The sequence below is a fragment of the Oratosquilla oratoria genome, chromosome 14 (assembly GCF_046742065.1).
Source record: "Oratosquilla oratoria isolate Oo_2021 chromosome 14, ASM4674206v1, whole genome shotgun sequence".
In the NCBI taxonomy this organism is placed as follows: domain Eukaryota; kingdom Metazoa; phylum Arthropoda; class Malacostraca; order Stomatopoda; family Squillidae; genus Oratosquilla; species Oratosquilla oratoria.
The window spans coordinates 61,904,671-61,928,192 of record NC_134790.1 but is presented as its reverse complement, the minus strand read 5'-3'; the positions used below and the strand labels follow the sequence as shown (position 1 = coordinate 61,928,192).

General features: G+C 39.7%; 2 protein-coding genes across 3 annotated transcripts in view; one reads left to right on the top strand and one right to left on the bottom strand.

Moving 5' to 3' along the window:
- LOC143032890 (uncharacterized) overlaps window positions 1-5,585 on the top strand; it is a 144,384-nt gene extending 138,799 nt beyond the window's left edge. Inside the window, exon 2 of the mRNA XM_076198109.1 lies at window positions 4,329-5,585. The gene's annotated coding sequence lies outside the window, so the exon portion shown is untranslated. The remainder of the gene's footprint in view (window positions 1-4,328) is intronic.
- The window catches only part of Grx3 (Glutaredoxin 3), a 90,153-nt gene that overhangs the window by 35,099 nt on the left and 31,532 nt on the right, over window positions 1-23,522 (bottom strand). For both annotated transcript variants that reach the window (XM_076198121.1, XM_076198122.1), the window contains exons 4-5: window positions 17,802-17,934; window positions 12,453-12,580 (exon numbers count right to left, since the gene is read on the bottom strand). In XM_076198121.1, the coding sequence (XP_076054236.1) occupies window positions 12,453-12,580; window positions 17,802-17,934 (261 nt within the window). The remainder of the gene's footprint in view (window positions 1-12,452; window positions 12,581-17,801; window positions 17,935-23,522) is intronic.

The following is a 23,522-nucleotide window of genomic DNA, read 5'->3' as shown; positions in this document are numbered from 1 at the left end:
GTACATGAGCAAATTTTAGGTAAACATTTCTAAAAAAATCTCTATGATGGTGGCAACACTCATACAAAGTTATACAACTGTATTTCATTTCTATTTTTTTATACAGCATAAAATAGTTAAAATATTGGCAACCTCTGACAACCCCATTCCATAAAAAACATTCTGTATATTGGAACAGCATCAACATTTCTATAGCTATTTCGTTTTTTGCTACAAAACTGTGTTTATGGAGATATTTGGCAATTCCTCCCACCAGCATACCCCACCAAGACAGTGGACAGGGCACCAGTACTCTTGAAAAGTTCAAAGTAAGGTGACATTGCTCCTGGCGCTCTCACTGTACATAACAATTTTGATTCCTCACCCTGTATTGTTGCTGTGATCATGGAAAATTTAACAAGAAACAAGAGAGTGAAGTGGCAGAATATAGCGTGGGCCCATGAGTGCCTGAAATAGAAACAAGAAGGAAAAAGAAAGAGGAGAAAAGCAGCACAGCTGCACCCAGCACTCTGCAAGCATCTACTAGCCACACCCACCTTACACCTCCTCCACCCATGCCACACCACTCACCCTCACCTCACACCTCATCAGCAAAGAAGAGGAAATTGGAGAACCATCAAACTAATGGTTGCGAAAAATGTTCGTGAAAATTTAAATCCCCCATCCTGTAAAGTTTATGTTTTTGTTCTTTCTGTTGTAATATCTTTGGTTGTTCTTTATTTTCTACAGTAGAAAATAAAATTTTGATTTTTCTTAATTTAAGAAACCTGAGTTTTGCAGCATTTTTGAATTATTCAGAGAAACTAATAAAAAATCAGAGGTATTAATTTGATAAAATGTATTCAATAGTTTTTGTTCCCCAGACTCTAAGCTTTCATTTCATGACAAGCTGAATGATGTGGAAGGATTTTCCATTAAGTAATTAGAGCTTCACTAGAGCTCACTATATCTTCATTAAACATTCCCTATGCCTTATATATACGTGGGAGGAACAGAATACCCTGAGGAATTATACACAAATGTAAGGGGTGATCATACCTAAGTTCATTAATTATATATTAGAAAATTTAATTTCACTTACTCTATAAGGCGATGCGACACTCCCTTAAACATTTATAAGAACTATCCTATATGGGGCAGAAACGTGGAACATAAGAGAAGGAGTTTGAATGTGTTTGAGATGAGGTGTCTGAGAAGTATGGTGGGGGTTACTAGGCTGGATAGAGTGAGAAATGAGGAGGTGAGGAGGAGAACAGGGGTGAAAAAGGATTTGGGAGATAGGGTTGATGAAAGAATATTAGGATGGTTTGGACACATGGAAAGAATGAGTGAAGAAAGACTAGTAAAAGATGTATGGAAGGCAGATGTGGAGGGAGTGAACATGAGGGGACATCCTAGGATGAGGTGGATGGATGGGGTGAAGGGGGCTTTGGGGAAGAGGGGAATGTCTGTTGAGGAAGGAAGGGAGAGGACGGAAGACAGAGGTGAGTGGAGAATGGTTGTATATGGATGATGTGGTGATTGCATGAGGAGGAATGGGCGGGGGGGTGGGGGGTGAGGTAGTATGTGTGAGTAAATTTTGACGCAGCCCGAAGGGATTTCTCCCCGTCCTCTCCTTATATGCAAGGGGGGACGGAGAGGGGGTCGCCGATTAAATGAAGCAGCCTTGCTGTGGATGTGCTGTGTCTTGCGACACTGCTTCTGACCCAGGGCGGTGGGCAAGGTGCAGGGATGACCCGTCATCCAGGAGGTGCTCAGATGAGAGGGAGGGTGGGAGGGGTGTGGAGTGTATTTAGGGATGAAATGGGTGGGAGTGTTTTTATGCCTTTCCCTTTTTGGCTACCTCCCTTGAAAGGGGGAAAAAGCCTTGGTATATGTATGTATCCTTGACTACAGTTCCATATCATGGTTCCCAACAATCATCAAGATGAACACAAGCAGTTTACAAACTTTACAGAATGGAGCACTCAAGAATAATAACTGGATACACCAAAACTATTTATTAGACAACTACATACTGAAACCAAAATCCTCCCCATAGAACATATGAAAATAACTTACACAATTTCTATCCCAGAATTCAAAACACCACACACATACCACATATCACAAGCACCACCAACAGAATTTGGGGGGGGTTGAATCTACATTGGCTATATGCTATTGCCGGAAGACAAAAGGAATGCTTGTATAGTTCCACTTTACAAAGGAAAAGGGGACAAATGCAAATGTAGTAGTTTTAGAAGGATCATTATGTTGAGCATAGTTGGAAGGGTATATGAGAGGGTGTTAACTGAGAGGTGTGGAACAGAGGAAATACTTGGTGAGAAGCGGTGTGGGTTTTGGAAAGGTAGAGAGTGTATGGATCAAAGATTTGTGGCAAGTCATATTTGTGAGAAGTTTTTGACAAAAGGTAAGGCTTTTGTTTTTGGGGGGGGGGGCTTTATGGATTTGGAGAAGGCTTGGTAGATAGGTAGGTAGGAATTAAGGGAAGTACTGCAGACAAATAGGATTGGAGGAAAGCTGTAAGGTAGTTAAAAGTTTTTACATGAGAAATAAGATCCTGTGGTAGGATTCTGAATGGTGAGAGCAAGTGATTTGAGGTGAAGGTGGGGCTACATTAGGGCTGTGTTATGTCGTCATGGCTGTTCAATGTGTACATGGATTGGGTGGTACATATACCAAGGGCCTTTTCCCCCTTACTAGGGAGGTAGCTAAAATCAAAGGCATAAATCAACTCATATTCATTTTATCCCCACATACTTCACTCCCATTCACCACCTATCCCTTCCTCTTGTCTTGGCTCCTTCTGGATGATGGGTCATCCCTACATCTCGTCCACTGCCCTGGGTCAAAAGCAATATAGCAAGACATAGCACATCCACAGCAAGGCCACTTCATTTAATTGGTGAACATCCCTTTGTCCCCTCATGCAGAAAAAGAAAAGACAGGAAGAAATCCCTTCGGGCCGCATCAAAATATTATTCACACATACTCCCTAACCTTTACTTATCTTGGCACCTCCTGGCAACTGTACATATGTAGATAATATGTATCTGGCAACCCTCCAAGCTTTGCTGAGGGCTTGCTGTGTATGTTGTAGTTAGAACTTAACTTGGAGAAGTAAAGCCAAGAACTCCACCCGATTTCCTTTCACCACCAATTCCAAATGTAGAGTACCAAAACCTACATTCTAGTGCCAAGATAAGAGGGAGGGAAAAGGGTGAAGGGGAGTGGAGTATGTTAGGGATGGAATGGGTGGGAGTGATTTATATGCCATTGTTTTTTGGCTACCTCCCTTGTAAGGGGAAAAAAGCCTTTGGTATATTGTAATGGTGGCATAGAATATTCTTTGTGTGTTGTACATACATATTTGTAATATTGTTTATTTATTATTATATATCTTATATATTATTGTGAGAACCAAGTGTTCATTTAAGCGTATATGTTTTTCCCGCCAAGTCTGAGCTTCTTGGTGTCGCTTGGCGTCGGAGTCAGTCTTGGTTCAGCTTACAAAGCAACCGCACGCTTGTCTTGGTAGTGCTTTATCCCATTGAGAAATATAATATTTTACATTGTTATTTAGTTTATTTAGCCACACCCAGTACAATATGTATGTACTCCCTAACCCCCCATCCCCCACCTACTCCCTTCTATGCATCACATCATTATCTATACACAACCATTCTCCACTCACCTCTATCTTTTGTCTTCTCCCTTCCTTCCTCAACAGACATCCCTCTCTTTCCCAATGCCTCTTTTACCCCATCCATCTCATCCTTGGTTACCCCATCATGCTCACTCCCACCTCTGCCTTCCACACCTCTTTTACTAATTTTTCTTCACTCATTCTTTCCATGTGTCCAAACCATCCCAATACTCTTTCATCAACCCTATCTCCCAACTCCTTTTCCACTCCCGCTCTCCTCCTCATCTCCTTGTTTCTCACTCTATCCAGTCTAGTAACCCCTACAATACTTCTCAGACATTTCATCTTGAACACATTTAAATTCATTCTCTCCTCTTTTATGTTCCATGTTTCTGCCCCATACAGTGCTGTTGGCACAATCACTCCTTGATAGAGAAGACTTACTAAATTGGGATAAGAAAAACACAAGAGGACATGGAAAGAAGCTCAAAAAGGACAATTATAGAAGAGACCTGAAAAAAGAACAGCTTTCCCTACAGACTGGTGGTTGTATGGAACATATTATACAAAAGAACAGTGTGTGCAAAAACATTACAAGAACTTAGAGCAAACTAGATATGGAGAGATACAAAGATGGGACACCACGAGCATAGCTCCCCTTCCCGTAAGATACAACTAGGTAAAATACAATCTCCTCTTAGCATCCATTCCCAAATGTCTATTTCTCATTACAATTATTAATCCCCCAAGGCATTTACTTGCTTCTCTCAAAATACATTCTACCTCCACCTCCACTCCTCCCTTTCCTACCACATTTGCCCCCAAGTATCTAAGGCTATCCACTTCCTCCAGCCTCTCTTCCTTAATATTCACTTCCAATTTGTGCCATCCCCTCCCCCTGTACATCTGACCACCTACTATTACCCATATCTATCTTCAACTTCCTTCTTTTGCAAACCTTCCCAAACTTAGTCACTAACTTCTTTAATCCTTGGATTGGGTGGTACAAAAGGTAAATGCAAGGGTGATGGGAAGGGGATTGGAGATAATTAGAGAGACTGGAGGGAAGTGGGAGGTGAGCCAGTTGTTGTTTGATGACAATGCACATGTGGTAAGGTCAGAGGAAGGTGGCAGCTAGTGATGGAGTTTAGGATGTCAAGTGATAGGAGGAAGTTGAAAGTAAATGTATTTACCAAGTTGTATTTTACGGGAAGGGGAGCTATGCTCGTGGTGACCAGTTTTTATATCTCGCAAGATCAAGTTTGTTCTTAAATTCTTGTATTGTGTTGGCTACCCCCCCTCCATGTGAGGGGGAAAAAGCCTTTGGTATATGTATGTATGTATTTTTTTGTCCAGTTTGTTTCAGATATCTATCACTGTGTGGGAAGCTATTATTTTTAAGGTCTCTTCTGTAGCTGTCCTTTTTGAGTTTCTTTGCCTGTTCACTTGTTTATCCTCTGTCCACTTTAATAAGTCCTCTCTATCAAGGAGTTCCTTGCCTTTCATAATCCTGTAGATGGCTAGTAGGTCCCCTCATTCTCTTCTTTGTCCCAGGGTCGGCAATTCCAGCTCGGCCAATCTTTGTTCACATGATAAATTTGAAAGTGTTGGGGCCATCTTTGTCGTTGCTCTTTGTATTCTTTCTAATTTTCTTATATTCTTTTTTGTACTGGGTGACCATATCATTGCTGTATATTCCAGTTTTGGCCTTATCAGTGTTAGTAATATTTATAATTTCCTTATCCAGGTATTTAAAAGCCACTTTTATTGATATCAACAAATTGTATGTTTCTCTGACTATTTTATTTATATGTTTATCTGGAAACATGTCTTTGGTGATGATTATTCCTAGGCCCTTTTCAGAATTTATTTTCCTCTTTTTCATCAATCTTATAGTCTTGATATTCTATTCATGCTTTTCCCAAATTCAATTACACTGCATTTCTTGATGTTGAATTCTACTCCCCATTTTTTGCTCCATTCTAAGACTTTGTTCAGATCACTCTGTACAGACTCACAATCTTTTTTGGAACTTATTTTCTTTAATAACTTTGCATCATCCACAAAGAAGTTCATGTAACATTCAATACTTTTGTCCATGTCATTTACATATATAGCAAACAATATCGGAGCTAGTACTGACCCCTGTGGGATGCCACTACTCATTTCTTCCCACTTTGAATATTTGTCCCTGAGCACTATTCTCATTTTTCTTCCATGTAGGAAATCCTCTATCCATTTCAATAGTTTTCCATGTATGCCTCCTATTGTTTCCAGTTTATTTAGCAATCTTCTGTGTGGTACCTTAAAATGCTTTTCATAAGTCCAGGAAGACACAGTCTGCCCAGCCATCCCTTCCTTGCAATATATCTATCAATCTTGAATAGAAACAGATCAAATTAGTGGTACATGGTCTTCCCTGTCTGAATCCAAATTACCTTGGGTTCAGTGCATTATTCTCCTCCAGATGTCTCGTCCATCTATTTTTGATGACTCACAAATTTTACCTATTGTACTCATTAGGGACACCAGTCTATAATTTGTTGGGTCTTTCTTATTTCCCCCCTTATATATTGGCATTATATTGGCATTTTTCCAGTCTTCTGGTAATTTTCCTTCTTTGAATGAGCATTCAACTATTTTGTATATTTTTCCTATTAGTTCATCTATACATTCCTTTAGTATCCAGTTTGCAACTCTGTCTGGGCCACGTGACTTGTTAATGTCAAGCTTTAGTATTTGATTCCTTATTTCATACTGAGTGACATTTAATTCCTTTGTTGGGAGAGATCTTACTTCATTTCTTTGGTCACAATTTTGTAGATTTTCTTTTTCTTTGGTGAACACAGACTTGAAATCTTTGATCATAATATCCGCCATTTCTATATCCTGTTTGTTTTTTAGTTTGCCATTTACATACCTATAAAATAATTTGGGTTGAGCTTTACATTTGTCTATTATGTCCTTTTCATGGTTCTTTTTTCTTCCCTATGTATTTTTACATATTTTCTTAGTTTGTTGTATATTTTCCATTTATCAGATTTTTTTTCTTTTTTTTCCATCTTTTCCAGGCTTTATCTCTTTTGTCTTTTTATTGTACCAGCCTTTTATGTATACCCTTTCCTATTTTTGTTTAGGTACAAACTTGTCCACTCCTTCATTATAGATTTCTTTCCAAATTGCCCATTTCTCTTCCACCTCTGTTTCTTCATTACCGAAATTTTCCCAATTTGCTTCTTGAAAGAATTTTCCAAGTTTCCTAAAATCTGTTTTGTTATACATCAGTCTTCCTTTTCTGTGTTTTTCATTTATTTCTATAGTTGTTTCTTCATTTAATTCTAGTTCCAGTAGTATGTGACCACTTTTTCCAATTGGCGTCTTGTACTCTATTTTATCCACAATTTCAGGTTCTGATGTGAATATCAAATCCAATCTTGATGGTTCAACGTTATTTCTATTTCTGGTATTTTCCTTAACCCATCGTGTCAATGTATAATCAATGGTCATTCCCTGTAATATGTTTCCCCAATGATCTTCTCCACCTTTCACAGTCATTTCTTCCCAACATATTTCTTTAGAGTTAAAATCACCCATAATTACCAGATTTCCTTCTTTCTTTAGTGTTTCATTTAGTGTTTGTCTTGTGTCTTCCAGCATTTTGGAGTGTTCATTTTCATTCCATGCATGAGTTTTAGGTGGGACATAAGTCACTGCATACTTTCTATTTTTCATATCTCTATCCTCAGCTCTTATCATAATCAGCTCCATATTATCCTCTCCTGTGATTTTTGTTGCATTTAGGTTTTTCTTGTACCTTGCTTTGTTTCTGTTTCTGATCCAACAATTGTATAAGCCTTGGCCTATACTATTTGGTGGTAATGATCCTTTCAATTTCGTCTCTACAATCCCCATTATATCTGGTTTTTATTGTTCTAGATAGTCATTTAGTTCATCTAATGCTGATATCAATCTGTCTATGTTGGTATATGTTACCTTTAATTTTTTTCCTTTTCTGCCTTTTCTTAAAAGGTAAAAGTTGCAGATGGAGAGATGATAATGGAAGAGAAGGCAGTGAGAGGAAGGTGGACATTTAGGGAGTTGCTAAATGTGAAAGAGGATAAGGAGGGAAAGGTAGTTGTAGTGGGAAGTGCTAAGAAAATGAGAGTGATGAGTGATGAAAATGGAGGAGAAATATAGGGAAGGATGAAGTGAGAGCAGCTCTTGGGATGATGAGAGCAGGTAAGGCACCTGGGTTGGATGGATGACATGCAGAATGTCTGAAGAAAGGAGGTACAGTTATGGTGGACTGGCTGGTGAGGTTATTTAAGGGGACCGGCTGATCAAAAGATGAAAATCTTTATTAATTGGGTTATTGCACAGAAATTTATGCCAGGAGTTAGGGACACCATATACATCTTTCCTAACCCAGAAAAACTAATCTGCAACCCTTTCATGTTTTGCTCCCCCATCTCCCTTTAAAAAAAAATTGATAAATTTGAAATGGCTACTCCTCCTATAATAATTACTCTACATGAATGAAATTAATATGGTGGAAGGACCTTATCCAGACCTTCAAACTAATAGAGAGAAATTTTAGTTGAAGTAATTAGTTTGTGGAATTTTAATTTTTATATTTTTCCCACCCCGTCCCCCTTCAAATTGGGGAAAATGGCAAAAATTAACCCTTTCAGATATTAAGAAAAAAAAAACGTTCTATTTCATCAATCAGGCAGATTTAGACATATTATGTGTGAGTTTTCATTGAAATTTATTAAGATGTTATGGAGGAATAGAAGTTTGACGGTATAAAACTTTTGAGATACGAGCCGTCAAAGTTTTCACTAACTTTGAACCCCTACATACTAATATAAATAAGGGATATCATGGCATTTCCTTATTTAGTTTTTTAGGCTTGAATGTTGATAATATTTAGAATAAAATTTATTCATATTCAGTCATATATGTTGATGTCCAGTCATATAATCTTCTGTCTTCTGGCTCCTGGTCCCCACCTGCATTTTAGGCAGGTTATTACATTAGGGTGTCATAGCTTGCTTACTTTGTAATTCTTGCCTTTTCCTAGCTTCCTGAAGGTGTTTGGTTTGCTTGCAAGGATGTGGCATCTCAAAAATAGTATAACAGCTTGTCAAATGACAAAAGGATTGATGGCTTGCAGTGGAGCGTATCACTCAATTTTCGTCTACTGTTTATCGCTTTCTGAGGCATCTACCCATTCTGGGGTCTATGTATAACCTCTGGTACAGAGACAGAGTTGCCAGAAGTCACTAGCAATAGCACTCAATCATTACAAATTTTTGTTATTTATTGCAATAATATATTGTACTGACCAATACGAATCATAGGGCCGAGATGGGGTAGAGTTGGGGGAAGGAGGGGGTTTATTTGCCATAACTACGAAAATAAGGCGAATTTTGATGAAATACTCTGCATACAGACTGTCGTTTGCCATACGCAGGTGTAGAATTTTTTTCCCAATTTTCCCAATTTTCATCGATTCTAGACCAGTCGGTCCCCTTAACCCCTTCCATACGGTGCCGCATACGTAGGTGGCATGAGGAGCAAGTGGATACGTGAGGCTGCCATATCGGTGTCTTGATTGTATTTATTGTAGTTGCCCCAGCGTTTTTACATACTCTCTAAACTGTCTTTAATCACATTTTCTATGGTTATCAAAATTCACGGGTGAAAGAGAGAACGATTGATATAAGCGGTGACTATATTTTATGATGCGAGTATTATTATGACACATCGTACGGCTGGCAGCGGCTGCTGCCCGCGAGATTTAAGGCCCGTACTGAAGAGGTTAATGTTTGTCTAAAAGAGGGTAGAGTGCTGGAGGACTGGAGGAGTGCCTGTATAGTTCCGCTTTACAGAGGAAAGGGGGATGGGTGTGAGTGTGGTGGTTGCAGAGGGATCGGCTTGTTGAGTGTGGTTGGGAGGGCTTATGGGAGTCTTGATTGAGAGGATTAGGAGAGGAACAGAGGGAGTAATTGGTGAGGAACAGTGTAGTTTTAGGACGGGTGGGGGATGTGTAGATCGGATTTTTGTGGTGGGACAGATGTGTGGGAGGGGGTAAGGATGTTTTTTTGGGCTTTTATGGATCTGGAAAAGGCTTATGACAGAGTAGACAGGAAGGCACTGTGGAAGGTACTGCAGATATATGGGATAGGAGGAAAGCTGGTAAGAGCAGTCAAGAGTTTTTAGGAGAGTAGTAGAGCTTGCGTTAGGATTAGAAATGGAGTGTGTGAATGGTTTGAGGTAAAGGTGGGACTTCGTCAGGGGTGTGTTATGTCGCCCTGGCTGTTCAATCTTTACATGGATGGGGTGGTGCGAGAGGTGAATGCAAGGGTAGTGGGTCAGGGGTTGGAGATGATTGAAGAAAATGGAGAAAAGTGGGAGGTGAGCCAGCTGTTGTTTGCTGATGACACTGCACTTGTAGCAGGATCAGAGGAGGGATTGAGGAAGTTAGTGACTGAGTTTGAGAAGGTGTGTGAAAGAACGAAGCTGAAGATAAATGTGGGCAAAAGTGAGTGACATTAGACTGGAAGTGAGCATTAACCTCTTCCATACGGTGCCGCCTACGTAGGCAGCATGAGGAGCAAGTGGATACGCGAGGCTGCCATATCGGCGTCTTGATTATATTTATTGTAGTTGTCCCTGCGTAACTGACATACTCTGTAAACTGGCTTCATCACATTTTCTATGGTTATCAAAATTCACGGATGAAAGAGAGAACGATCAATATAAGAGGTGGCTATTTTTTATGATGCGAGTATTATGACGCAACATCGTACGTCTGGCAGCTAATACTGCCCACGAGATTTTGGCCCGGAGTGAAGTGGTTAAGGGTGAGAAACTGGAGGAAGGGGATAGTTTTAGATACTTGGGTGCGAATGTGATAGGAAAGGGAGGAGTGGGGGTGGAGGTAGAATGTAGATTGAGAGAAGCAAGTAAATGCCTTGGTGGATTAAAAAGTGTAATGAGAAATAGACATCTGGGAATGGATGCTAAGAGGAGTTATATGAAGGAGTGATTGTGCCAACAGCAATGTACAGGGCAGAAACATGGAACATGAGTGAGGAAGAGAGGAGTTTGAATGTGTTTGAGATGAAAGGTCTGAGAAGTATGATAGGGGTTACTAGGCTAGATAGAGTGAGAAATGAGGTGAGGGGGAGAACAGTGGTGGACAGGGAGCTGGGAGATAGGGTGGATGAAAGAGAATTAGGATGGTTTGGACACATGGAAAGAATGAGTGAAGAAAGATTAGTAAAAGAAGTGTGGAAGGAGTGAATATGAGGGGGCGTCCTAGGATGAGATGGATGGATGGGGTGAAAGGGGCTTTACAAAAGAGAGGAATGTCTGTGGAGGAAGGACGGGAGAGGACAGAAGATAGGGGTGAATGGAGAAGAGTTGTGTATAGATGAGGCTGTGATGCATGAGGGGGAGTGGGTGGGGGATGGGGGATGAGGTAGTATGTGTGAGAAAAATTTGATGCAGCCCGAAGGGATTTCTCCCCGTCTTCTCCTTTTCTGCATGAGGGGATGGAGATAGGGGGACACTGACTTAATGAAGCAGCCTTGCTGTGGATGTGCTGTCTTGCAACACTGCTTGTGACCCATGGCAGTGGACAAGATGCAGGGATGACCCATCATCTAGGAAATGCCAAGATAAGAGGGAGGGAGGAGGGTGGAGGGGAGTGGAATATATGGGAAATAAAATGGGTGGGAGTGATTTCTATGCCTTTTTCTTTTTGGCTACCCCCTGTGTAAGGGGGTAAAAGCCTTTGGTATATGTATGTATGTATGCCTTTTCTTCTTGCTCCTGTGTTTCCTTTTCTCTTATGTACCATTTCCTCAGTCTCAAGTCCATTACTTACTCTCTCTCTCTCTCTCTCTCAAAAAAAAAAAAAAAAAAAAAAAAAAAAAAAAAAACATTCTCTGGTCTTTTTTTTTAAATGGATAGTTTTGAATATCTAGGGTCACAAGTAGCAGGAAATGGAGTAGCGGGGTTAAAGAAGTGTCAAGAGAAATAGGTATCTAGGAACAAATGCAAAGAGAAGACTATAAGAAAGGGTGATCACACCTATGGCACTGTATGGGGGCAGAGATTTGAAATTTACATGAAGCACAAAGGAGAAATTTAAACAAGTTTGAGATGAAGTATCATAGAAGTATGGTGGGGGTTACAAGGATGGGTAGAAAAAGAAACGAGGTGAAAAGAAGAGCAGGGGTTGAAAGGGAGAATGCAGAGAAAGCTAACAAAAGACTATTAGGACGTTTTGGGCACATGGAAAGAACGAGTGAATAAAGATTAGCAAAAAGAATAAGTAGTGGTGTATGGCATGAACTTGAGGGAAAGATTAAAAGTGAGATGGATGGGGTGAAAGGTGCTCTGCACAAAAGGGGAATGTCTCCTGAACAGGGAATAGAGAAAGTAGTGGACTGGTGTGAGCAGATAATTGTTATTTAAGGATGGATAGTAATTTGATGCAGACTGAAGGGATTTCTCCTCATCTTCTCTATTCATCCTATTCTTAGTCTTCCGTTCATTCCATCCACCTCTGCCTTCCATACTCTATTTGCTAACAAACAAACTGGAGGAATACTGTAACTCAAGGGCCTCTTTTGTTAAGTTAAAAAAGCAGTTGTCACAATTATTTTGATGAAAAAAAAGGGGGGGGGGGGGGTTGCACCTACAAATGACCGAATCAAAGTAGGTATGCTCCCTTCAACAATTATGGTGGATGATTTTGGTACATAATTTTTTTTTTTACATTACTTACCTGAGGATATGTAGGCCAGTTGGAATATGTCTTCAGTCCCTGACGTACTTCTTCATCTGAAAGGATGTCGAAGGTGGAATAGTCCACTTCATATTTTGCCAGCAGTTCTATTGTAGTACGACTAAATCCTGTAAAATAATAAAAAATAATAAATTAATAAATAATATGCATATACATACATATACCAAAGGCCTTTTCCCCCTTAAAAGGGAGTTAACCAAAAAACAAAGGCATAAAAACCACTCCCACCCATTCCATCCCCTACATATTCCACTCCCATCCACACCCTTCCCTCCCTCTTATCTTGGCTCCTTCTGGATGACAGGTCATCACTGCATCTTGTCCACTGCCCTGGGTCAGAACCAGTGTCACAAGACACAGCACATCCACAGCAAGGCACTTCATTAAATCAGCGACCCCCCCCCCCTCTCCATTTCCTCATACAGAAATGGAGAAGACGGGGAGAAATTCCTTCAGGCTGTGTCAATTTTTCACACATACTCCCTCACCCCCCATTTCCCATCCATTCCCCCTCATGCATTACAGCATCATCTATACACAACCTTTCTCCATTCACCTCTATCTTCTGTCCTCTACCTTCCTTCCTCAACAGACATTCCCCCTCTTTCCCAGTGTCCCTTTTACCCCATCAATCCATCTCATCCTTGGTCACCCCCTCATCTTCACTCCCTCCACCTCTGCATTCCACTCCTCTTTAACTAATCTTTCTTTACTCGTTCTTTCCATGTGTCCAAACCATCCCAATACTCTTTCATCAACCCTTTCTCCCAACTCCCTTTCCACCCCGCTCTCCTCATTTCTCATTCAATATACAACCTAGTAACCCCTATCATACTTCTCAGGCATCTCATCTCAAATACTTTCAAACTCTTCCTCTCTTATGTTTCATGATTCTGCACCATACAATGCTGTCCAAACCATCCCAATACTCTTTCATCAACCCTATCTCCCAACTCCCTTTCCACCCCACTCTCATCATTTCTCATTCAATACAGCCTAGTAACCCCTATCATACTTCTCAAGATTTAACAATTTGTATACTTTTATTGCTTCTTTTGTGAGCTTGCTAGGTGTACCACTCAGATAATCTATTACATCTCTCCAAGATAGCACTGGTAACAGTATATTATCATTCTGCCAACCATCGCTCAACAAGAATGGGTCTGGCAGCTGTTCTCCTGTTTGAAGTCGCAATTTCCCAATATAACTCTGTCTTCTACTTCAAGCATCTTCAGGTAATCTGAATCCATTCTTTGGCCTTTTTCAACCACTTTTTACTATGAACAAGTGAAGTCAAGCAATTTATAGACAAGGTTTAAACCTCATGGACACCATGTCTGTCAGCTGTTTTGCAGTGCCTGCACACTTATTTACAACATGCATTTACAAGTACTCAGAATCAATTGTTTGGCCTTTATCAACCAATTTTTGTGTAAGTGAAATCAAGGAATTTACAAGGTTTATAACATAATCATCATTCCTTGCGCCTACATGGATGCACGCACACCTTGTTTACATTTCATAATGATGTCACATGGAAACCTGCCTATATTTTTGCTTTATAAGATAACTGGGAGCAAAAATGAATATAGTAATTTTCTAGGAATCGGTCTGTTAAATGTAGTTGGGGAGGTATATGGATGGGTATTAAATGAAAGGATTTGGAGGGGAACTGGAGTGACTGAGGAAGAACAGGGTGGTTTTAGAAAAGGTAAAGGATGTGTGGATCAAAGTTTTATAATAAAACAGATGTGTAAGAAGTTTTTGGCAAAAGGTAAGCATGTCTCTTGGAGTTTTATGGATCTGTAGAAGACTTATGATAGGAATGACAGGAAAGCTTTGTGGGGGGTATTGTAAGTATATGGGATAGGGACAAAGTTAAGGACAGTCAAAAATTTTTGCCAGAGTAAGAGAGCTTGTGTTTGGGTTGGAAATGGTAAGTGAGAAGTTTGAAGTAAAGGTGGGTTTCCACCAGGATTGTGTAGAGTCACCATGGTTGTCCAATATGTACACAGATGGAGTGGTACTCAAGGTGAGTACAAGGATGATGGGCAGGGGTTTGGAGGTAAATGGAAGGTTAGCCAGTTGATATTTGCTGCTGACACTGCTTGTGTATAGATTATAAGAGGATTTTAAGCAGTTCATGGCAAAATTCAGGAGAGTATGTGGGAGGGTCAATCTGCTGCCCTTAGTCTCTCTTGCAGAAGACCCACAGAGAAAGATGAAAGTAAATGTACCGTATTTTCCGGCGTATAGTGCGCGACTTTTTTCCGTTGGAAGGGCCTAAAATTGGGGGGTGCGCGTTATCTGGTGGTGCGCATTATCTACTGCCTACGATAAAAATTCTGCGGCTGTGTGTGTAATTTGTTTTCACAACAACGTGACGATGTTGGCCGTGACGTTCCGTGAGAACAAGAAGAACAGCCATGGTGACATGAAAGAATACGCCAGCATGGGCTATATAAATATTTGGTATAGGTAGGTATCTATCGAATCTTATTTTTCATGTTTAAATAGGCCTAAACACCATGAAACATGATCAATATTCATGATATTTGCCCATGTTCACAGCATCCTAGTTTGAATTTTTATGTTGGCTTTGTTGCTTCACTTTAGGTATGGTACAAATTCCGTTGCGGCCGTTCATAAACTCGTGTCAAACACCTGACTACAACACCCTCTTTCGGGAGTTATATTAACTAAACGTCACCTCGATGAGAGACTGTCCTATTTCACCACTGTCATTGCAGGTTCAAAGCTAAAACGAAACAGTCTGTAGTTTGTTTCAGTATTAAAGAAAAAATGGTAAAGACGAATTATTTCCTCAAGATATAAAATGAACATTTTCTGTAAAAATCCCGAAATTTTTCTGTATAATTTACTTTCAATAAACTTTTTTTTAGATCATATTTCCTACAAACTATTTAAGCTACAAAGTAATAAGGGACCAACGCACAACATGAGTCATATACCGGTACATGTAGTTCCGAGTTTTTCTTAGTTGTGTCCTGATTGATGCCTAAACTGACACTTATAAGGGACCAACGCACAACATGAGTCATATACCGGTACATGTAGTTCCGAGTTTTTCTTAGTTGTGTCCTGATTGATGCCTAAACTGACACTTAATTTAGTGACAAATCAACAGATTTCCCAGCGGTGGCTCTAGCCAATGAAAAATACTTCTCCATGTAACCTCGTTCACATGATACTAAGTAATTAATCGCCATTATTTCATTGGTTTATTTTTACTAACATTAATTATCGTAGTCTATGCAAATATTTGGGATCCGTAAAACAGCACTGGTACCAACATCATGAACGTTGGCCGTTTTAGCTCACCCGGAATATGCTAGATCAGGGCCGAGATTGACAGTTCTATTGCCAATCTAGCCTACACTAAACACCCTCTTGCGAGAGTTTGTTAAACTAAACGTCACTTCAGTAAAGACACTTATGAACCGAAACATAGTTTGTTGCTGCATGGCAATAAAAACTTGTACACGGTGATAAAAACTTGTACACGGTGATAAAAACTTGTAAGATGAATTATTCCCTCAGGATAGTAAATTAAAAAATTTCTGTAAAAATCCGAAATTTTTCATGTACATTTTGTATTCAATAAAATTTTCATGGCTCAAATTTCCCACAAAACAATGGACCAACGCAAGCAGGAGTCGCATACATGCAGTTCACGAGCTTTAGCCACCAGTGAATTTTCCTGGCATGCGCGTTATACGTCGGTGCGCGTTATCTGTGTACTGAGATAACGAAGTGCATTGGTGCGCATTATAACCCGATGCACATTTTAAGCCGGAAAATACGGTAGGTTAAAGTAAGATGATCAGATGTACAAGGAAAGAAGGTAGCAGTGAGTTGGAGGTAAATCTTATAGGAGAAAGGCTAGAGGAAGTGGAGATTTTTAATTATTTAGTCACAAGATGATAGTGGAGACAGCATTTGTGAGGAGAGCCAAGCATAAGTGTGTATGGGAGGGGGTGGTGGGTGGATGGGTAGATAGGGCATTTATGGACTATGTAGTGGCATCCAAAGGATGAATGGAAGGAGTTCTGGATATTAATGTTTTCAGGGAGAATGAGTGGGGAGCATTGGATCATTTTTTGGTGGAAGGAAAGTTGACAGTGGAAGATGGGTTGAGGTGGAGAGGTGCTGAGAACTGACAGGTTAAAAAGGAGGGTGAGTGCAAGGAGAGGCTAATAGGAATGTGGGAGGTGGTAAGGGATGGATGGCAGGTGGGAATGGGAGAAGTGTGTGTTTCAGGAAGTGAGCGGTACAGGAGGAAAAGAAAGGCAAGGCATAATGTGGGGAGGTAGGGAGGTGGTGAATGGTAGGATGATGAGGTGAAGGTAGTGGAGGAAAACAAGCACATGAGGATTGGTTTCAAGATAGAACAAGAGAAGCATATGTTATGTACAAGAAGAAGGAAGCAAAATGCAAGGTAAGTCAAAGAGGAGGGCAGATATAAAGTGATGTGAAAGTTTAACAAAGAATTTTGAAAGGCGTAAAATGATGTTTTGGAGAGAGGTGACGAGAGTGAGGGGAGTAAGTCAGGTAGAAGGGATGAGGTATGGGTGCAGATGGACAGATGTTCATGGAGGTGGGACCAGTTGAGGGATGATGAGTGAAGTGTTTCAAGAGTTGTTGAATGTAGGGGAGGGGAGGATTGATTGTGGCAGTGGGGGGGGGGGCTGAGAAAGTGGCTGTGGTGGGGGAGTGAGAAGGCTGTGGAAGGGTACAAGGTGCAAAGGGCATTGAAGGACTGGTGGGAACCTGGGTTGGATGGGTCTCATGCAGAGTCTGATGGGATTTCTCCTTATCTTCTCTAATTGTGAGTGGACATGGGGGAAGGACTACTTCATAATGAAGCAGTGAGGGACAAGCTTTGGCAATTGGGTCCTGCTGAGGTGCTGTTTTGCTGCATTGTTTCTGACACATGCATAGGGTTGGGGACAGGGATGGCCCTCCATCCACAAGGACCAAAGGAAAAGGAGAAAATGAATGGGTGATGGATAAATATGGGATGCTGAAGGGTGGGTGCATGCCTTGTCTGGCCACCTCCTTTATAAGGGGGAAGATGTTTTTTTGTATGTGTTATTGATGTTGATATTCTATGGAAGTTTTAGAGCCATCAGTTCTAATAGCTTTGCTTTGTGTTTCTTGTAGATTTTATTTGTTTTTTAATTGTTGGAAACCACTTTGGAAAGGTATAGTAATGAAAAACAGCAATCTAACAAGTGAAAAAATCTGAAGTTAGTAGCATAGCAAAAAATAAAAGAAGCAAGAATACAACAGCTTTAGTAGCCCCACCACATCTGGGTTGCTGAGGTGACCCCTTCATGAACAGCATACACTTTGCAGAGTTGATCAGCCGCTTCAACCTAGTGTTAAGATCTTCGGCAGGAGTGGCCGGAGTACATGAAATCAGCTCTGTTTTTGCAGCCTGTCCAAATACAATACACTAGTTCAGAAGAATTCATAAGATTTCTTTACTGTATAGTCAACTCATAATAATTTGGCACTTTTGGGTTGTTTTCAAAATAAGAAATCTACCAAATCACTGATTGCCAAAATTAATTTTGGGATAATACCAAATTACTAGGGTATTTTCACAAATTGATGAGTCTATGCTTATCAATATAACCAAATTTCAGCACAAATACTGCATTTCCTAGTGTACAACATATTTCAGCATACACCATCCATGCACCTTTAGTTTTCTGGATTTTTTTAAACAAGTAATCTAAGGGCATGGCTAATGAGAAAACAAGGTTGCAGTAATTTGATGTAATGTACTATGTTTCAATAGATACTTTAGTAACTACAGTAAATATGCCAGTCTTGATCTTTCTATTAATTTTTCACAACCTCACTTGCCAGAAAATTACAAAGATACTCTAAGTCAACACAGCCACCTTCAATTGCCATCAGCCATTGCCATACTATCAAACTGCTGTAGTACTTATACAGGCAATGAAGAAAAGCTAACAGGTGCAGATGGACAGATGTTAATGGAAGTGGAGGTAGTAAGGAGAAGACAAGTATAGTATTTTAGAGAGCTGTTGAATGTGAAGGACAATATATAGGGACTGAAGGTGGCAGTGGAAAGCACTAAGAAAATGATGGTGATGGGCAAGAAAAATGGAAGAGATAAAAATTAAGATGAGGTAAAAGGAGTTTTGAAAAAGATGAGAGCTGATAAGGTATCTGGGTTGGATGGGCATCATGTGGAGTGTCTCAAGTAGGGAGGTAAAGTAATAGTGGACTGGCTTGTGAGGTTCTTTAGCACATGTCTGTCTATGGGAGGAGAGAGTCCCAGAGGACTGGAGGAGCGCTTGTATAGTTCCACTTTACAAAGGACAAGGGGACATATATGATTGTAGTATATTTAGGGGGAGTTCGTTAACCACTTCCATACGGTGACGCCTACGTAGGCGGCATGAGGAGCAAGTGGGTACTCGATGATGCCGACGTTGGCATCTTGATTATATTATTGTAGTCGTACCTACGTACTCTCCATTCTCTCTAAACTGGCTTCATCAATTTTCTATGGTTATCAAAATACGCGGGTGAAAGAGAACGAACGATTGAGCACTGACTTTATTTTTTATAATGCGATTATTATGATGCACGTCGGGCAGCTAATGCTGCCAGACGTACGATGTGCCCCGGAGTGAAGAGGTTAAATGCAGTTGGGAAGGCTTATGAGATGGTTTTAATTGAAAAGATCAGGAGAGGGACAGAGGGAGTAGTGTGGTTTTAGGAAACATAGAGGATGCATAGATCAGATTTTTGTTGTAAAGCAGATTTGTAAGAGGGCTTTGCCAAAAGGTTAAAGATAATGGAGGGAAATGAAAGGTGAGCCAGTTCTTATTTGCACAGGTTCAGAGGGGGGATTGAGGGAAGTGATGGAGTTTGGGATAGTATGCAATGGGAGAAAGTTAAAGGTAAATGTGAGTAAAAGATGATGAGATGTACAAGGCAAGAGGATGCCAGCAAGCTGGACATAAGTCTTACAGGAGAGGGACTGGAGGAAGTGGATACATTAACCTCTTCACTCCGGGGCACATCGCAAGTCTGGCAGCATTAGCTGCCCGACGTAGAATGTTGCATCATAATAATCGCATTATAAAAAATAAAGTCAGTGCTCAATCGTTCGTTCTCTTTCACCCGTGTATTTTGATAACCATAGAAAATTGATGAAGCCAGTTTAGAGAGAATGGAGATTACATAGGTACGACTACAATATAATCAAGATGCCGACGTCGTCATCATCACCCACTTGCTCCTCATGCCGCCTACGTAGGCATCACCGTATGGAAGTGGAAGTATTTAGGGTCCTATGTGGCAGGAAATAGAGTTTGGGTAGAGATAAATTGTAGATTGAGAGAAGCAAGTATATGCCTTGGGGGATCAAAAAGTGTTATGAGAAATAGGCATCTGTGAATGGTTGCAAAGAGAAGATTATATGACAGGGTGGTTGTGTTGACAATACTGTATGGGGAGAAGATTTGGAGTTTGAGAGAGGAAGAAAGAAGTTATTTATTTACATAGTTGTCCAAGGCAGTGGACAAGGTGCAGGGATGACCCATCATCCAGGAGGTGCCAAGATAAGAAGGAGGGTGGAGGGGAGTGGAGTGTATTTGGGGATGGAATGAGTGGGAATGATTTTATGCCTTTTTCTTTTTGGCTACCTCCCTTGTAAGGGGGAAAAAGCCTTGGTATATGTATGTATGTATGTATTATACAGGAAGGAAGCTATGCTCGTGGTGACCCGTCTTTGTATCTCTCAGCATCAAGTTTTTTCTTAAAATCTTGAGTAGTGTTTACACAAGCTGTTTCTTTGTCCAATTTGTTCCAAGTATCTATGACTCTGTGAGTGAAGCTATTTTTTCAGATCTCTTGTGTAACTATCTTTTTTTAGTTTCTTTTCGTGTCCTCTTGTTTTTCCATTGTCCCATTTCAATAAGTCATTCTTATCTAAGATTTCCATTCCCTTCATAATTCTATAGATAGTAAGTCTCCTCTTTCCCTTCTTTGTTCCAGAGTTGGTAATTCTAATTCGGACAGTCTTTGTTCATGAGTCATTTTGGAAAGAGTTGGTGCCAGTTTTGTTGTTGCTCTTTGTACTCTTTCTAACTTCTTTATATTCTTTTTGGTACTGGGTGTCCATAGTGTTGCTGCGTACTCAAGTTTTGGTCTTATTAGTGTAATTATTATTATTTTTTTTTTATAATTTCCTCGTCCAAATAGGCAAATGCCACTTTTATTTACCTCAATAAATTATAGGTTTCTCCGACTATTTCATTAATATGCTTATCCGGTGTCAAGTCTTTGCTGATCTCCAAGGTCTTTTTCAGAGTTTACTTTTTTGACCTCGTCTTCACCAATTTTATAATCTCTTGATATTATGTTTTCACTTTTTCCAAATTCTATTACACTACATTTCTTGATATTGAATTTCACTTCCCACTTTTGAGTCCACTTCCAGATCTTGTCCAAGTCTTGTTGTAATGAGTTGCAATCCTCCTCCATATATACTTTCTTTAGTATTTTTGTGTCATCTACAATGATATTCATATAACACTCTACTCCTTCGTCCATGACATTTATGTACTGTATATAGCAAACATGAATGGGGCCAGTACTGATCCCTGCAGGACACCACTTTTCATTTCTTCCCAATTTGAGAATTTGTCTCTAATTACTACTCTCATTTTCCTTCCAGTCAGGAAGTCTTTCATCCATTCCAATAATTTACCTCTGATGCCACCTATTGATTCTATCTTCCTTATTAGTTTATTGTGTGGTACCTTATCAAATACCTTTTGTAGGTCCAGAAAGGTACAGTCTGCCCAACCATCTCTCTCTTGTATTATGTCTATTAATCTTGAGTAGCAAATCAAGTTTGTTGTACATGGTCTTCCTTGTCTGAATCCAAATTGATTTGGATTCAGTATTTTTCTTCCAAATATTTAACCAATTTATTTTTGACGACCTTTTCGCAAATTTTTGCTACTGTGCTTGTCAGGGAGACCAGTCTGTAATTTGATGGGCCTTCCTTGTTTCCTCCCTTATAAATTGGTACAATGTTTGCCTTCTTCCAGTCCTGTGGTACTTTTCCTTCTTTAAGTGAGAATTTAATTATATTTCATATTTTGTCTGTTAATTCTTCCATGCATTCTTTCAGTATCCAATTTGCAATTCCGTCTGGACCATGTGATTTTCTGACGTAAAGGATTTTGATTTGGTCGCTGATTTCCTTTTGAGTTACAATTATTTCTTTCATTGAAGGGGATATCTCTCTATTTCCTCACAGTTAGGTGAGTTTTCTATTGTGAATACTGATTTGAAATGGTTGTTCATAATTTCAGCCATTTCCAGTTCTTCTGTATATTCATGTTCACCTTGGCGCAGCTTTTCTATTTCTTGTTTGTTCTTCAGTTTGCCATTTACATACCTGTAAAATAGTTTGGGTTCTACATATTTTTTCATAGTTTCTCTTTTCATCTCTGCGTATTTTTACATACTCATTTCTTAGTTTGATGTACATTTGCCATTTGCTTGTTTTCTTGTCTCTTTTCCATTTCTTCCAAGCTTTCTCTCTTTTAACCTTAGCCTCACTACACCTTTTGTTGTACCACCTTTTTATGTATCTTTCCATTTTTTGTTGTGGTACGTATTTATTTATTCCCTCATTGTAAGTTTCCTTTAGTATATTCCATTTCTCTTCCATCCCTGTTTCTTCATTTAGGAATTTTTCCCAGTTTGCGTTGCGAAATAATTTTTTGAGTTTCTCAAATTTTTTGTTGTTGTATATTAGTCTTCCTATTCTATGCTTATCATTTCTGCTTTAATCCATTTGCTCTTTCAACTCAAATTCTATTAGTACATGGTCACTCTTTCCTATTGGAGTTTTGTGATAAATTTTATAGACAATCTCAGGCTCTGTCGTAAATATTAACCTCTTCAGTACGGGCCTTAAATCTCGCGGGCAGCAGCCAATGCCAGCCGTACGACGTGTCGCAATAATACTCGCATCATAAAATATAGTCACCGCTTATATCGATCGTTCTCTCTTTCACCCGTGAATTTTGATAACCATAGAAAATGTGATTACAGACAGTTTAGAGAGTATGTCATTACGGAGGGGCAACTACAATAAATATAATCAAGACGCCGATATGGCAGCCTCGTGTATCCACTTGCTCCTCATGACGCCTACGTATGCAGCACCGTATGGAAGGGGTTAAGTTCAGCCTTGATGGTTCTTCACTACCTCTGTATCTGGTATTTTCCCTTATCCACTGAGTCATTGGGTATTCAATGGTCATGTCGAGTAGGACATTGCCCCAGAGTTCCTCTCCACCCTTCACTATCATTTCCTCCCAACATATTTCTTTTTAATTAAAGTCACCATAATTACTGTATTTCCTCTGTCCTTCAGTATATTAGTTAATTCATATTTTGTATCTTCTAATATTTTGGAATGATCACTTTCTGTCCAGGACTGTGTTTTGGGGGGCACATACACCACTACAAATTTTCTATTCTTCATATGTTTGCTTTCAACTTGTATCATAATTGATTCTACATTTTTTTTTCCATCAGTTATTTTTGTTACATTTAAATCTTTATTAGTCAAAATTAATATTCTGCCACCCTGTTTATCCTTTCTGTTCTTTGTCCAGCAGTTGTATAAACCTTGTCCCACAGTGTTGGGTGGTGGAGTACACTTTAATTTAGTTTCCACTATTCCCATTATGTCTGGTTTTTCTAAGGCCAGGTAATCATTTAATTCATTCATTCCTGAAGTTATTCCATCTATATTGGTATACGCCATTTTTAATTTCCTTTCTCCTCGTCTTTTTCTGTCTTCTTTGTTTCATTTTTCCTGTATTCATAATGAAATGTCTGAGAAGTATGATAGAGGTTACAAAGTTGGATAGAGTGAGAAATGAGGTGAGGAAGAGAGCAGGGGTGATAAAGGAAATGGCTGATAGGGCTGATGAAAGAGTATTGGGATAGTTT